Raw genomic sequence first — 15,815 nt, forward strand, 5'->3', positions numbered from 1 at the left:
GCTCTTGCTTCCTGCTAGAGCGCCCCCTGGAGGCCGGAGGCCGTAAAAATCCATGAGTACGCCGCGCCGCCGTTTAAGGTTCAAAGTAACCTTCTGAATAAAATGCATTAAAAGTTCACATTCATTACAACTTGTTTTTGGTGAGCAAAATGTCAGAAGATATTAATTTAAATGCTGATTGATTGGGTTTTAATACAAGGCAGATGGTCCAAACAGCGCCACTGCTTTGTGTAATCTCTGAGTCACATAGAAGAGTAAGAGAAAGGGTTTAGAGCACAGGTGTCAAACTCAAGGCCCGGGGGCCAGATACGGCCCGCCACATCATTCTATGTGGCCTGCGAAGACAAATTGTGCATCAAATTCGTGTGTCATTACTAGAATTGCAAATTGTCTTCACTTTTAATATCTTTTTTTAATATTTGACCATGTTTACTCGTCTGATTTGAAAACGAGTTATTAGTCGGTTTGTTTTGTAGCTTTTACCATATATAATAGTGTTAAGAGTAAAAGTGATGAAGTCATCACAAAAATCACGAAAAAAAATCTTATATAAGCCGCACCTGACTATAAGCCGCAGGGTCCAAAATTTTGGAAAAAAGTCACGGCTTATAGTCCGGAAATTACGGTAAGTAAGTGATGTGTTAATGATCAAGTAAAAATTTGTGAATAAAATATATATAAGTCGCTCCTGAGTATAAGTCGCCCCCCCACCCAAACTATGAAAAAACGCGATTTATAGTCCGAAAATTCCGGTATATATATATATGATATATTTAAATTGCTGATCCAAACAACCAATGATGTATAAAGGATAATCATGAAAATGATCAGGGGTGCCCAAACTTTTGCATACGACTGTAATGTTAATGTTGCCACCTTGAAAATGCTAACTTTTCGCTCCTGACTCACCGTTTCTGCCTCTTATCGGTTTGTGTTGCGTCTGACTACTGACGGATATGCGTAGGCACACATCGAAAAACACTGTAACACTGCCTTAGCCAATCGCTCACTGACTTGTTACGTTAACCCGGAGACACTAGTCTCAGGCTCGTCTGCCCGGCCTGCAGCTAAAGGGGGCGCTAAATGTCCAATTCCCCACACAGTGATATGACAAATAATAGAAAACCACTTTGTTCCTTTTTTGTTTTTGTTTTTTTTGGCACTTTGCCAAAAACCGCTAGGAGAAGGAGAGGAGAAGGAAATGCGGACTTGACTTGCTTGATTTGTTTTTTCCACAGTAATCATGTTCATTCCTTCACCAAGCAAAACTCAGTGTATCAAACCGAGCCAAAAACCGTGATCACAAAATCTTGTTTTTTCATTAAACCGAACCGAGGATTGTCTGTAAACGAATTTCAATAGCTTGGCATCTCAGTATACTTAATAAGACTTGTCAAATCTGCACTTATTACATTTAAGTGACTGGCTTCCCATTAAAGGGTTAAATGAGCCGGGAGTAAAGAGACTCGCCCGAGTCACACATTTATTAAATTAATTCTGAAAGAATCGATCTAATCTCATTATGACGCCAATCCCGTTGAAGTCAAACGACGCTCGCATGCCGAGTAACTAAAATTGAGACACGTCGTCAGAATGACCGCGCCCTACTGGTGGTTCCCTTCTGATTTGAGGCTTTTGTTAAATCTCGGATATATTTAGATGTCTTTGTTAAGACCTCAGGGATTCGTTATTTACACTAGCGCGATTTCGCCCTGGCTGGGCTTAAGATAACTATTTCTAACCAGATCTGACAATACCTGATGTTAAGGATTAAAGCTGTCTTCACTTTAAAAAGAATTGAACGGATTTAAAGAATGACTATGATAAGGAAATAAAGAAAATTTAAAGTTCTAATTACTGCATATAAAACCATGCCCAACATAGTTAACACAAAATAATCAATAACCGAAATAAGGATTAAGAAGAAATTTAATGAATAAGCAAGAAAAAGAATTACAAGTCAAAAAAACAACAATAATTCCACTCACCAATCTCAGAACAAAAGAGGAGACAAAAGGTCTAAAATCCTATTTGGTTGAACAAGTCGAGTGATCAGCTCTCCTTTGTTCCAAAATCCGAATTCTGTTTAAAAAGAGGAAAGGTCTGCCGATGAGGAGATTAACCAACGCATTGGTGGCTTCCCCTTTCTGCCAGAAAGGGCTGTCTCTTCTGCCTTCCTCGAAGCTTAAAATTTGACAAAGTCCAATTTGAAGCTTAAAATTTGACAAAGTCCAATTTGAAGACTCTGGAAATTCAGTTTAGTAGATTTTGGTCCAATCTCAAAAAGCACGAAAAATCCATCTTCGTCTAAGCGTCATTCTTTACTCCGGGCAGCAACAGGACCATCGCCCTGACCAGGCTCGTCAGCTCTTCTGGCATCACCTCATTGGAATGTGTGGAATGCCTGGTATGCTAGGAATGCATGACCTCATCTGATTTCTCATCTGATATTTTGCCGTCTCAGCGGATTTCTCAGCTGATATGTGAGGGTTGCGCAATCTTCACCTGACTCTCAGCCGGGAACCAGCTGGGAGCCTTGGCAACTTTGCTCAAAACAGCAAATATTGCACATGACTGTTCTCTGCTGCTGTTTCCTGTTTTGCTCGTTCTTTCACTATTAGCCCTTGATGTCTCCTCTCAACTTAATACATTCATGTATAGATAGAACACGAAATGTTAAATACAGGTTGGATAAAACATTGCAACATTAATAACATATATTTGTCTAGTAAAGATCAACTTAACACATAATCATACTTAGCCATTATAATGGGTTCTTCTAACTTCAACATATATATTGATATTGCTCAAACTGTTACAGCTTAAAATTATGGTTTAGCAACATCATTTTCCAAAATTGTGTGTTGCTACGTGTTTGAACAGGTTGTGTCCTCCCAATTGCTAACAATTTAATTTATTAGATTTGTTAGTTTCCATCAGGTCACCCCTATGTCAAGCTTTAACATCATCTGCTGGTGAAATTTTGGAACTACTTCATGTTTTAGAAGAGCCAATGTGCCTGGGCCAAATTTGATACCCAATTATGCACCATCGTACCACCAGGCCACTTGACAGACTTGATTAATTTTACTTTTATGGCATTCTTAATACGTTAACATATTTTTATTATGCTTTAAGGTGACCTTAACTTGAGAGGTACCCATTAATAAATGTGTCATTTTTATGTTGTTAATTATTTGTAAATGGTGTTTTACCAACGACATGACTTGATTGGACAAATGATAAACAGTAATGCCTCCTTGCAGACGCTGGGTGCTGCAGCAAATTCTGAGAGGGCCCTCAGATGTGGATTGTGATGGAAAGAAGCAACAGGGTGAAGCAGAGCAGGCAGATTTAAAAAGGAGTCAGAAGTTCAATTACCATCTTGCTCCAATGCTCCACAAAGAGCTAAATGTCTGCTCTGATGCTGCATGTCGTTATCCCAGCAACTACAATGCATGGTCCCACCGCATCTGGATTCTGCAACACATGGCCAAAGGCAATGTCAAGGTATGTAGGGGTCAATTGTAGTGTTGCACTGTTAAAATGGCTCATATCATGTACTTAAAAAAATGGTGGCTCGCAGTGGAAAATGCCTTTAAGTGCTTAGCACGCCTCCTTCTGGGAGGAAGGAAGATGTCTTCAAACAGAGAAGCACTCATTGTCACTGCTGCTCTTTATTAAAAAGCATGATGCACGAAGTGTTGTACAGATCTTCTTGGAAGTTTTTTGCTGACAACCATGCAAAGCCTGTCTGTAAGGCTTGTTTTAAAACTACTGAGGCTCGAGGTGGGAGCACATCTAATCTGGCCAAGCACCTCGCTGACCAGCGACAAGTTGAGGGACTACACACGCACGCTCGCACACATACAAGTTGTTAGAATAGGCCTCTTTGGCACATGTGATTAGCAAAGTAGCTTGAGCTATGCCATTATATCGCTGTAACCCTTCGCTTTTTCTTCTCTATGACACTCTTTGCACATACATAAAAGTCGCTCTCAGTTAAGACGACAAGGTCACACATTATCACACAGGCTAGGCAGAGTCACCTCCTTGCAGTTAGACCTGCTTCCGCAATCTCGCAGAGAAGGCTCCACAGCTGTGTGTCGATCTTTCTGGCATACATTAAATAGTTAAACTGTGAAGGGTTCCTCTTGGTAATTACTGTTAGCATAGCGAGCATTAAAGATAAAGAACTGGAACTAAAAATACCGTAATTTTCGGACGATAAGTCGCGTTTTTTTTCATAGTTTGGGTTGGGGGGCGACTTATAATGAGGAGCGACTTATATGTGAATTTTTTCAAAAATGTTCCAAAAAAAAAAAAAAAAGTGAAACCGCGATGTAGCAAGGGATTACTGTAATTTGAATTTCAAGTGACGTCAGCAACGCAGCGCGGCGTGGCGGTTGTTTACAAAAAGGACAAAGATAGATCACGGGATGACGAAGATGACGAAGGGCCCCACGTACTACCGGCATCATTAGCGGCTTTGTTTCTAAGTGACACGGAGAACGAAGAGTTTGATGGATTTAAGGATTTGGAGTGACACAAAAGGTTTGAAAAACTATTATGGCTTTTACGCACGCCCGGTCATACTCTACGGAGCTCTCTTTCACCTCCATGGATAGAAGTCGGGGGCCAGCGCTCGGCTGGGTGGCTGTCCGGGGACGGTGGATGGGGCTCGGTCATGGCTTTTACGCACGCCCGGTCTTATTCTATGGATCTCTCTTCCACCTCCGTGACTGGAGGTCCACGCTGCCACACGCCTGGAAGTTTGCTTTGTTAAATAATGAGCCGTTTACCAAACCCACGTCTTTCCTTGTACTTTAACGCTACAATATAGTTATATACTATATCTGTGGAATAACGACGAGGCTGACGTCAGGGCGCACGCGCGGCGTTGTTGACAAAGGACGAGGAATTTGATTGATGGATTTAATGATTTAGAGTGCACAGATGGTTTGATAATATTATTGCTTATATAATAGTTATTTGATATCTAATTTGTATATCGTTATATGGGCCTGTGGAATATTTTGAAGTGCAAGCGCCGTCAGCGGCGCACACCCATTGTTGACAAAGGACGATCGATGGATTTAATGAATTGGAGTGACACAGGAAGTTTTATAAACGTGTTATTTATGTAATAGTTTTTTTTAATAACTCTGAATGTTACGTCGGGCCCGTTCTCAGCTCCTTGTTTGTGTTTATGTCATGTTAACATACCTATCGTTTAGCCTGTTGTTGCTCGTTCATGTCTGTTCTTGGTGTTGGATTTTGTCGAATACATTTCCCCCCAAAATGTGACTTATACTCCGGAGCGACTTTTTTTTTTCACGTTATTGTGCATTTTATGGCTAATGCGACCTATATTCCAGAGCGACTTTTAGTCCGAAAATTACGGTAATCAAGTCAAGTCAAATTTATTTATGTAGCCCTAAATCACAAACAAGTCTCGTGGGCGGGGCAATGACATACCAGCTCTGCCGAACCCCTGAAGCCGACTCACCGAAACCCTTAGGGTTCGATCGAACCCAGGTTAAGAACCACTGTATTAGACTTAAGAAGACGAGAGAACAATACATTACAGTAATCAAGGCGCAATGTAACAAACGCATGTATAATAACTTCCGCATCACGGGTTGAAATCGTGGTGGAGGGGTTTGCATGTCCCTATGATCCTCGGAGCCATGTTGTCTGGGGCTTCATGCCCCTGGTAGGGTCACCCATGGCAAAAGGGTCCTAGGTGAGGGGCCAGACGAAGCACGGCTCATAAGACCCCTTATGAAGAATACAATATATGGAATTAATTTTCCCTTGCCCGGACGCTGGTCACTGGAGCCAGGCCTGGAGGTGGGGCTCAAAGGCGAGCGTCTGGTGGCCGGGCCTTCGCCCATAGGGCTCGGCCGGGCACAGCCCGAAAAGGAAACATTGGTTCCCCTCCCCATGGGCTCATCCCCTGTGGGAGGGGCCAAAGGGGTCAGGTGCGAAGCAAGGGCGGGAACCTTGGCGGTCCGATCCCCGGCTGCAGATGCTGGCTCTTGGGGCATGGAATGTCACCACTCTGGCGGGTGTTTGAGGCAGAAAAGTTCCGACTCGACATAATCGAACTTGCCTCCACACCCAGTTTGGGTTCTGGTACAAGCCCTCTCGAGAGGGGCTGGACTCTCTTCCACTCTGTAGTTGCCCACGGTGAGAGGCGTCGAGCAGGTGTGGGCCTACATATTTTCCCCCTGCTGGGCGCCTGCACATTGGGGTTCACCCCAGTGAAGAAGAGGGTAGCCTCCCTCTGCCTTCGGGTGGGGGGACGGGTCCTGACTGTTTTTTATGCCTATGCACCAAACAGTAGCTCAGAGTACCCACCCTTTTTGGGGTCCGTAAAGGAAGTGCTGGAAAGCGTTCCTTCTATAGACCGCATTGTTCTACTGGGTGACTTCAATGCTCAGGTGGGCGATTAAAGTGAGACCTGTAAAGGCGTGATTGGGAGGAACGGCTCCCCCGATCTGAACCCTAGCGGTGTTCTATTGTTGGACTTCTGTGCTCGACACGGATTGTCAATAATGAACATCATGTTCAAACATAAGGGTGTCCCTGTGTGCACTTGGCACCAGGACACCATAGGCCGTAGTTTGATGATCGACTTTGTAATCATGTCATTGGATTTGCGGTCACATGTTTTGGACACTTGGGTGAAGAGATAGGCGGAGCTGTCAACTGATCGCCACCTGATGGTGGGTTGGCTCCGATGTTGGGGGAACATGGCGGTCCGACCTGGCAGACCCAAACGTACTGTGAGAGTCTGCTGGGAATGTCTGGCAGAATCCCCTGTCAGGAAGAGCTTCAACTCCCACCCTTGAGCTTTTCCCACGTCCCGGAGGAGGCGGGGGACATTGAGTCCGAGTGGACCATGTTCGATGCCTCCATTGTTAAGGCAGCCGACTGGAGTTGTGGCCGTAAGGTGGTCAGTGCCTGTCGTGGCGGCAATCCCTGAACTCGCTGGTGGACACCGGCGGTAAGCGATGCTGTTAAACTGAAGTAGGAGTCCTATCAGGCCGTTTTGGCCAGTGGGACTCCGGAGGCAGCCGACAGGTACCGGAAGGCCAAGCGGAATGCGGCTTCGGCGGTTGCTGAGGCAAAAACCCAGGCGTGGGAGGAGCTTGGCGAGGCCATGGAGAATGACTTCCAGACGAGTTCGAGGAAATTCTGGTCCAACGTCCGGCGTCTCAGGAAAGGGAAGTAGTGCACCGTCAACACTGTTTACAGTGAAGATGGCGTTCTGCTGACCTTACCTCAGGACGTCGTGAGTCCGTGGGGAGAATACTTTCGAAGACCTCCTCAATTCCACCGACACGCCTTCCATTGTGGAAGCAGGGCCTGGAGACTCTGAGGTGGACTCTCCAATCAATCTCTGGGGCTTAAGTCACTGAGGCAGTTAAAAAACTCCTCTGGGGCAAGGCTCATGGGGTGGATGAGATCCGAGTTCTAAAAAGGCTCTGGATGTTGTGGGGATGTCCTGGCTGACACACCTCTGCACCATTGCGTGGACATCGGGGACGGAGCCTCTGGATTGGCAGACTGGGGTGGTGGTTCCCTTCCTCAAGAAGGGGGACCAGAGGGTGTGTTTTAACTACAGAGGACTCACACTCCTCAGCCTCCTTGGTAAGGTCTATTCAAGTGTGCTGGAGAGGAGGGTCCGTCAGGAGGTCAAACCTCGGATTCAGGAGGAGCAGTTTGGTTTTCGTCCTGGCCGTGGAACAGTGGACCAGCTCTATACCCTTGGCAGGATCCTCAAGGGGGCATGGGAGTTTGCTCAACCAGTCCACATGTGTTTTGTGGACTTGGAGAAGGCGTTTGACCATGTCCCTCGGGAAGTTCTGTGAAGGGTGCTTCGGGAGTACAGGGTGCCAATCCAACTGATAAGGGTGGTTCGGTCCCTGCATCATCGATGCCAGAGTTTGGTCCGCATTTCTGGCAGTAAGTTGGATTTGTTCCCAGTGAGGGTTTGACTCCGCCAAGGCTGCCCTTTGTCACCAATTATGTTCATAACTTTTATGGACTGAATTTCTAGGCACAGCCGAGGAATTGAGTGTGCCCGGTTTGGGGACCTCAGCATACCATCTCTGTTTTTTGCAGACGACGTGGTTTTGTTGGCTTCTTCAAGCCGTGATCGGCAGCTCTCACTGGAGTGGTTCGCAGCCGAGTGTGAAGCAGTTGGGATGAGGGTTAGCGCCTCCAAATCCATGGTTCTCGGTCAGAAAAGGGTAGAATGCCCTCTCTGGATCAGTGATTAGATCCTGCTCCAAGTGGAGGAGTTCAAGTATTTCAGGGTCTTATTCACGAGCAAGGGCAGGATGGAGCGTGACATCGACAGGCGGTTCGGTGCAGCGTCGGCTGTAATGCGGACTCTGTACCGGTTCGTCGTCGTGAAGAGAGAGCTGAGCCAAAAGGCAAAGCTCTCAATTTACCGGTCGATCTACGCTCCTACCCTCACCTATGGTCACGAGCTATATGTCGTGACTGAAAGAATGAGATCCCGGATACAAGCTTCCAAAATGAGTTTTCTTCGTAGGGTGTCCGGGCTCTCCCTTAGAGATAGGGTGAGAAGCTCGGTCATCCGGGAGAGACTCGGAGTAGAGCTGCTGCTCCTCCATGTTGAGAGGAGCCAGATGAGGTGGCTCAGGCATCTCATCAGGACGCCTCCTGGACGCCTCCCTGGGGATGTGTTCCGGGCATGTCCTACCGGCAGGAGACCCCTTGGACGAGCCAGGACGCGCTGGAGAGACTGTGTCTCTCAGCTGGCCTGGGAATGTCTTGGGTTACCCCGGGATGAGCTGGACGAAGTGGCTTAGGACAGGGAAGTCTGCGAGTCCCTCCTAAAGCTGCTTCCCCCACGACCCGATCCCGGGTAAGACGAAGAAGATGGATGGGTGGGTGGGTTGAAAGAATCGGACGAATCTTAGCAATATTACAAAGGTGAAAAATGCAGTTCGAGTAATGAATGTTCTTAATGTGTTTTTTTAAAGGACAGGGATGAGAATCTTCCGCGGAACCGCGGATTTCGGTGTTTTTTTCCGTCGGGAGTATCATTTTTGTGAATCGTGTAGATCCGTTGAGAAAATTGTTTGTATATGGGGGCGGGGGTGGGGGGGGCAAGTCGAACGGGATCAGGGACTGCTTCAGATGGGCATGGCTCAAGAGCAGCGTCATCTTACAACTCGGAGCACAAAGACGCTCTTAAAGCAATGCGACAGTGAGCGCCCGGCGCGCTGCGGTTGCGCGATCGAACTAAATTAAGCTCCCAGCGCACTGAGGTCCACTTCAATTTTGGAAAGTACATCAGGACTTCAAAAATATTTTCAAAATTTCAGCGACAGCTCTGTCACAATAATGCAACCAGCGCGGTGCAGTTGCGTGGTTGGCGACGCGCTACGTTTGCGCGTTCGGCGGTGCGCTGCATTTGTGCGATCGGACAAAATTAAGCTCCCTGCGCACTTAGGTCCACTTCAATTTTGGAAAGTACATCAGGAGTTTAAAATATTTTCTAAATTTCAGCGACGGCTCTGTCACAATAATGCAACCAGCGCGGTGCAGTTGCGTGGTCGGCGACGCGCTACCTTTGCGCGTTCGGCGGTGCGCTGCATTTGCGCGATCGGACAAAATTAAGCTCCCTGCTCACTTAGGTCCACTTCAGTTTTGGAAAGTACATCAGGAGTTTAAAATATTTTCTTAATTTCAGCGACGGCTCTGTCACAATAATGCAACCACCGCGGTGCAGTTGCGTGGTCGGCGACGCGCTACGTTTGCGCGTTCGGTGGTGCACTGCAGTTGCGCGATCAGACAAAATTAAGCTCCCTGCGCACTTAGGTCCACTTGAATTTTGGAAAGTATCTCAGGAGTTTAAAAATATTTTCTAAATTTCAGCGACGGTTCTGTCACAATAATGCAACCAGCGCTGTGCAGTTGCGTGGTCGGCGACGCACTATGGTTGTGCGTTTGGCGGTGCGCTGCAGTTGCGCTGCAGTTGCGCTGCAGTTGCACGATCAGACAAAAATGCGCAAATGAAAAAATGCTTAAAAAAGTCTTGGGACGGATTAAAAAAAATCCATTATTTGTAATGGGATAAATAGATTCGGAAATCGACCGATTCGCTTCTGGAACCGCCTTCTGGAATGGATTGTGGTCGAAAACCGAGCCTTGACTGTATCATATTCACCTTGGTAACCCACCAAGCAGGAATATTTTCTTAACAAAACTGTTGAAATTGAGTGATGAAATTAATGGTATTGGGGTTGCTATACTGCCAAAATCCAGGAGTTTCCAGGGAGCTTTTCCCCCTGAGCCCCCTCCGGGGCGTTGCCCCTGGCCCCCTGCAGCCCCCAATGAGGGCCTGCGGCAAGTGGGGGGGGGCACAAGCCCCCCCCCCCAATGGGGGGCCTTTGGCCACCCTAGTGGGGCATGTAGCCCCCAGACCCAGGCTACGTTTCAGTGTTTTTTTTCATTTGCCGTTCTCATCCCTGAAAAGAGAGTTTGGTCAAATATTACACTAACATTGGTTACATTATCACTTTGGACATTTATCTAAATTTACAGTGGGTTCCTTAAATAGGTGCTGACAATGAGCAGGACCATTTATCAACATCTCAGTTCTATCTGGGTTAAGAATCAGGAAATTGAGCGACATCCATTGTTTAATCACAGCAAGACACACCTCGAGATTACAACAATCCCGCGGATTTGTCATTTTGAACAGCATAAAAATTTGGTTGTCATCGGCATAACAATGAAAACTAATGTTTTATTTAAATATAATGTCTCCAAGCGGAATCATATAAATACTAAACAGTATAGGTCCAAGTACCGATCCCTGCTGGACACCACATCTACCATTAATTGGCTCAGAGGACGTGTTGCCATGGTGGATCCTCTCTGAGCGATAAGAACTAAACCCAGAAAGTGCTGACCCCGAAATACAAACGCAGGTTTCAAGGCGATCTAATTTGTTGTGATCGACAGTGGCGAAGGCAGCACTAAGATCAAGTAATATTAGTACCGATGAGGTGTTTGAATCCATAGCTAAGAGATCATTGGTCACTTTAGCAAGTGCTGTCTCAGTGGAGTGGTTAGCTCTAAAACCAGACTGAAACGATTCAAATCGATGGTTAGCAACTATGCAATCATTAAGCTGCTGCGCTTCTACTTTTTCAATAATTATTGCAATGAACAGAAGATTTGAAACTGGCCTATAATTACTGAGACGGTCCGGGTCGAGGTTTGGTCGGTTAATTGAATAATAGCGGCCTTAAAGTCATACTGCCAGAGGATTAATTATATTAGATTAATTACATTAATTATATTTAAGACAGACGGTCCTAAAATCTGAAAAAATTCTTTAACTAGTTTGCCTGGAAGTGGGTCGAGTAGTCAAGTTTCAAGTCAGAGTTCTTGAAGCGAGAGGTTAACTAATTGTTGAATAATAGCGGTTTTAAAGGCTGTTGGCATACTGCCAGAGGATTAATTATATTAGATTAATTACATTAATTAATACATGAAGGCCCTGCAGCGCATAGTGGACACGGCTGGTAAGATTATTGGTGCTTCACTCCCCTCCCTGAAGGACACTTACACCTCCCATCTCACCCGCAAGGTGACCACAATTGTGAGTGATGTGAGTCACCCCGCTCACTCTTTGTTTGATTTACTGCCCTCTGGGAAGAGGTACAGGAGCCTGCGCTCCCGCACCACCAGACTCACCAACAGCTTCATACACCAGGCTGTTAGTGTCATGCTGTCGTGTTTTGTTTTTGTCACTTCCTGTTTTATTGTTGTAACTCTCCTCTCGTTCCAGTTCGTGTGTCCTTCCTGTGTGCGTCCGGTCACGTGACTTCCCTGATCCCAAGTGTCTGCACCTGTGTCGTGACCCATTTGTCTACACCTGTGTTCCCCTCCTTCTGTGTGTATATAACCTGCGTCTTTCCCCTTGTCTGGTGCCAGTGCGTCTTGACTTGTCTGGAACACTAGCGATCCCGAAGCCATTGAGATTCCTCGAGAAACCTTGTTTAGCGAATACCCTGTTGCCCAGTGTTAGCTTTGTTATGTTAGTCAGCCTTTTTTTCCCTCGTTTTGAGGCGCTTTATTTTTGCCAAGTGTTAGGGTTTTTCAGATTATCCTTATCGTATGATTATGTTGGAATGCAACCGGTAATAAATAACCTACCTTGTCCCATCCCCCACAAGGTCGTAAAACATCCCCTGATATGTTTTGACTAGAGCACAAGGGCTTCCTATTCAACCTACTCTTACCCCCACTCTGTTTCTCTTAATAAATATGCCCTTGCAGGAGGGAGAGTTTTAGACTTTGTTGGGTTGACAACATTTATCTGAAATCAATCTCAGAGGCGGTAGGTCTTTTTGGCTTAGCGTTTTCTTCTGCGCAGAAGGGCGCACCCCAGACACACGCAGCAAGTGTGGCTGAGATCCGCGCTCTTCTCGAGTTGAGCCGCACATTTTATTGAGAAAGAAACAAAGGGGCAAGTGTACATGATCGAGTAGGTTTCCAGACAGGAAGGACATAATTATATCTCATGACTTCAACTTAAATAAGACCTTTGTCTGCTTCAGCCATCCCATGACAATCTCATGATCTGTACATGTCTAGCTAACTATGGGGCTTATTGTATAGCGTGGCTAATGACTCCAGTCATTAGCCGGCCATATGCCCCCAAGTCATTTTCACGAGGCTAGATGGTCACATACTGCAGAGAATCTTGCACACAAAAGTAGTTACATAGAATCCAATGATAAAAAGTATATGATTTCCAACAGACTTCATTCCTTCAACGGGTGAACTCTCCACCTGCAGGTGTCTAAAAGGACTTGCTTGTCTCCCGTGTGGTTCTTGCAAAATAAGTTGGAGTGAGCAAATCTCTAAAATTTTGGTGCCGAAACCCGGGACCCCTCATACCCGCTATCTGTCTGACGAAGAAGGACGTCCTGCATTGTCAACAAGCCAGCGTCCATTTGGAGGACCTGGAAAAGAAAGTCCTGGGAAGAGAATTCTTCGCTGGGCCAGCATCTTAGGTCTGACTTCGTCTGACAGAGGTGGATTGACGGGACCCGGCAGTGCAACGAACCAGGGGACAAGTAAGTTAAAGACCTGAAGTTGTGTGATTGTGTTGTTGTGAAACGCGTAAAATGTAGAGGTGCACGAGAGCCAGCTTGGGTTCAAGTCCCAGTGGAATGAAAAGGCTAAGAAAAGCAGAGCTTCTTTTTTGTTCATCGAAGAGGTGCGTAGACTCTTCTTTGTCTGTTCTGAGCTGAGGGATCTGGCTTGGGTTAGAGTCCCAGTGGAAGGAACGTACTAAGAAACACAGAGCTTCTTTTTTGTTAATCAAAGAAGGGCGTAGATTTTTCTTTGTATGTTTTTCCAAGCCAAAGAACAGCTTGGGTTCTAGTCCCAGTGGAAGAAACGGGCTAAGAAAAACAGAGCTTCTTTTTCTTAATTGAAGAAGGGCGTAGATTTGTTCTTTTGTCCGTTTTTCCAAAGCTGTTTGGGAGGGTTTTACTGGAGTTTGTGTGATTGAGTGTGTGACTGGTAGGATAAATTGACTAAAAAGCAGTTCCATCGTTGATCCACGGCAATAAAACAGGCTAGTAATCTGTTGAAAGGTCAATTAAACCTGCATTGAGGATCCTCAAAGAAAAAAAAAAATGAAAAAAAATTGTAAAACCTTACTTTACTAAAATTAAGATGGGAAATAAGAACAGTAAATCTCTTGCTCTGCTCTTCTTTGAGATGAGAAGTTCATGGCAAGTAGATTTCTTAATTGTATGCAATACATGCTGAAGTGAAAGAATATGTATGGAATACACGGAAATTTGAAATGTGGAAGAAGTGGTAGAAGTGCTAGAGTGTGGTTGAAATCTTCACAAAGATGAGAACGAATTCAAGAGACAAAAGCTAGAAAGATGAAAACTGATGAGGTCACAAGTGTTTGTCAGACCAAGAGACAATAAGGCCCCTGTGAGCAGGTGCAAGGCCGCAGCTCAAGCCGCGGCTCAAACAAGGGGCAAGAGGAGTTTCCGGTCCTATGCAAATCATGTATCGAAATTTAAAAGCTCTGAAACCTCTCCCATATGACAGCAATACATGTCATTGTCAGGTTATCAAAAATCTTTTTAGATTGTTAGAGCCCCTGTCCACACAAGAAGTATGACAATGCTGTTTGTATGCCCAAATTACAAATGACTAGAGATCAAATTGTGTTACACTAAAGTTAAAATATGCAAATCAAGTGGTAAAGAAATACAACTTGCATCTAGAAGATAAATAAATAAAATTAGAATGTGCTGTCCTCGTGTGCATGGGAGGGACCAGCTCATGATCGACCACAGGAAATGGCCAGCCTGTGACGAATCATTGGTGCTGGAACCTACCTTCCGCACGCGAGAGCTGTGCATGTGTGTGCGTATGTGTTAAAGTTAAAGTCCCAAATTGATGAAGATTGGCTAAACTTTTAGTGTAAAGAAATTTGCTAGACTGTTGTCTATTCAATTTACACCGCAGAACAGAAACAATTTTGACAGATAAAAATGAGAGGAAAAGAGAGAAATCTGTTTGCGAGCAGAAACTAATCCACACTAGTGCATGTTAAGTGTCGAGCTCGCATGAGAAATTCGAAGAAGAAAAAAAAAAAAAAAACGACAGAACATGCTTTCAGGAATTGGAAGGAGCTAAATTGTGAATTTAAGATTTTGCAATGCTACATTTAATAGGAATAATTGATTGGTTGTGTTATAAGATTATGCAAAATTTTAAATGCAAGCTAAATCTGAGAGATTGAGTTCTTCAAATTTAAAAACAAAGAAAAAATTCAGATTAATTTGCCAGTTGTTTGTTTTAGTTAAGTTTTTTTTGAATTGGTGGATTGTTCTACCAGGAAACTTGAGTTGAAAATGATATATGAATGTTGTGTGGTGAGCTTGGATGAAATGGGACCAATGTGATAAGAAGACTCCTTTTTGGAGACTGTGTGAGATGCATATGATGAGCATTGATGAATGATTGCCCGAATGAAAGGTTGAATGGTTGAAGTCGTTGGCGACTACTATAGAAAATTAGTAGAGCGACTTTGATGAAAGAGTGATTTTGAGCAGATTGAATGTTAGAAAGAAACACGTAGCTTTTGGATTGCTAATTAACTAGAGAAAAAACTGGAGAACCAGTAACACAAGTAGAAGATGTGTGAACTGAAAAATTAAGAAGCGTTTTGGAAAGAAAGTCAAATTAAATGATGATGAAATCATATGTAGTAATACAACACTTTACTACATATGGATTCTCTAAATCATACAATTGAGTAAAATAAAACATACGTTTTGATTCATATTCAAATTTCTAAGATTCTTGTGATAAACAATGAGAAAACGATTGAAAAGTAACTAAGGAAACTACAAGAAAGTGAAAATGTCTAATCATTTGCTAGCTGAGTCGCTCCCCATTCGGGGAGGCCATCCATTTACTTGCTAAGCTCGTTGTCAAAACAGTCCAATTGCCACGAAAAGTAGCTATGTGCACGTGTGCAGTACACACACACACGAGACTGATAAGGTGTCAAGCGGTAACAAGCTTGCAGACAGAACCACAAAGCTGCAGCGCAAAAGACACTTCAAATTTTATACACACAAGAAGCAGATTAAATCACTGAAACATTTTTAAAGATGTGCAGTGACAAAGTCCATAGAGTGAAATTCAATTATGGACGAAAAAAGGGGCAAGATTAGAGAATGGCATCTATAAATGACCTACCCTACCAAAGA

The 15,815-nt window shown here is 44.6% G+C and overlaps 1 protein-coding gene across 13 annotated transcripts in view; it reads left to right on the plus strand.

The window, feature by feature from the left end:
• Nucleotides 1–15,815, plus strand: part of ptar1 (protein prenyltransferase alpha subunit repeat containing 1) — a 135,107-nt gene that overhangs the window by 96,381 nt on the left and 22,911 nt on the right. For 8 of the 13 annotated variants that reach the window (XM_068650278.1, XM_068650280.1, XM_068650281.1 and 5 more), the window contains one exon: nucleotides 3,267–3,510. The exons of 1 other annotated variant lie outside the window; for it this stretch is intronic. In XM_068650278.1, the coding sequence (XP_068506379.1) occupies nucleotides 3,267–3,510 (244 nt within the window). The remainder of the gene's footprint in view (nucleotides 1–3,266; nucleotides 3,511–15,815) is intronic. 4 more of the 13 variants (XM_068650283.1, XM_068650284.1, XM_068650277.1 and 1 more) reach the window with 1 other exon arrangement.

Source organism: Syngnathus scovelli, chromosome 3, assembly GCF_024217435.2.
Source record: "Syngnathus scovelli strain Florida chromosome 3, RoL_Ssco_1.2, whole genome shotgun sequence".
Lineage (NCBI taxonomy): Eukaryota > Metazoa > Chordata > Actinopteri > Syngnathiformes > Syngnathidae > Syngnathus > Syngnathus scovelli.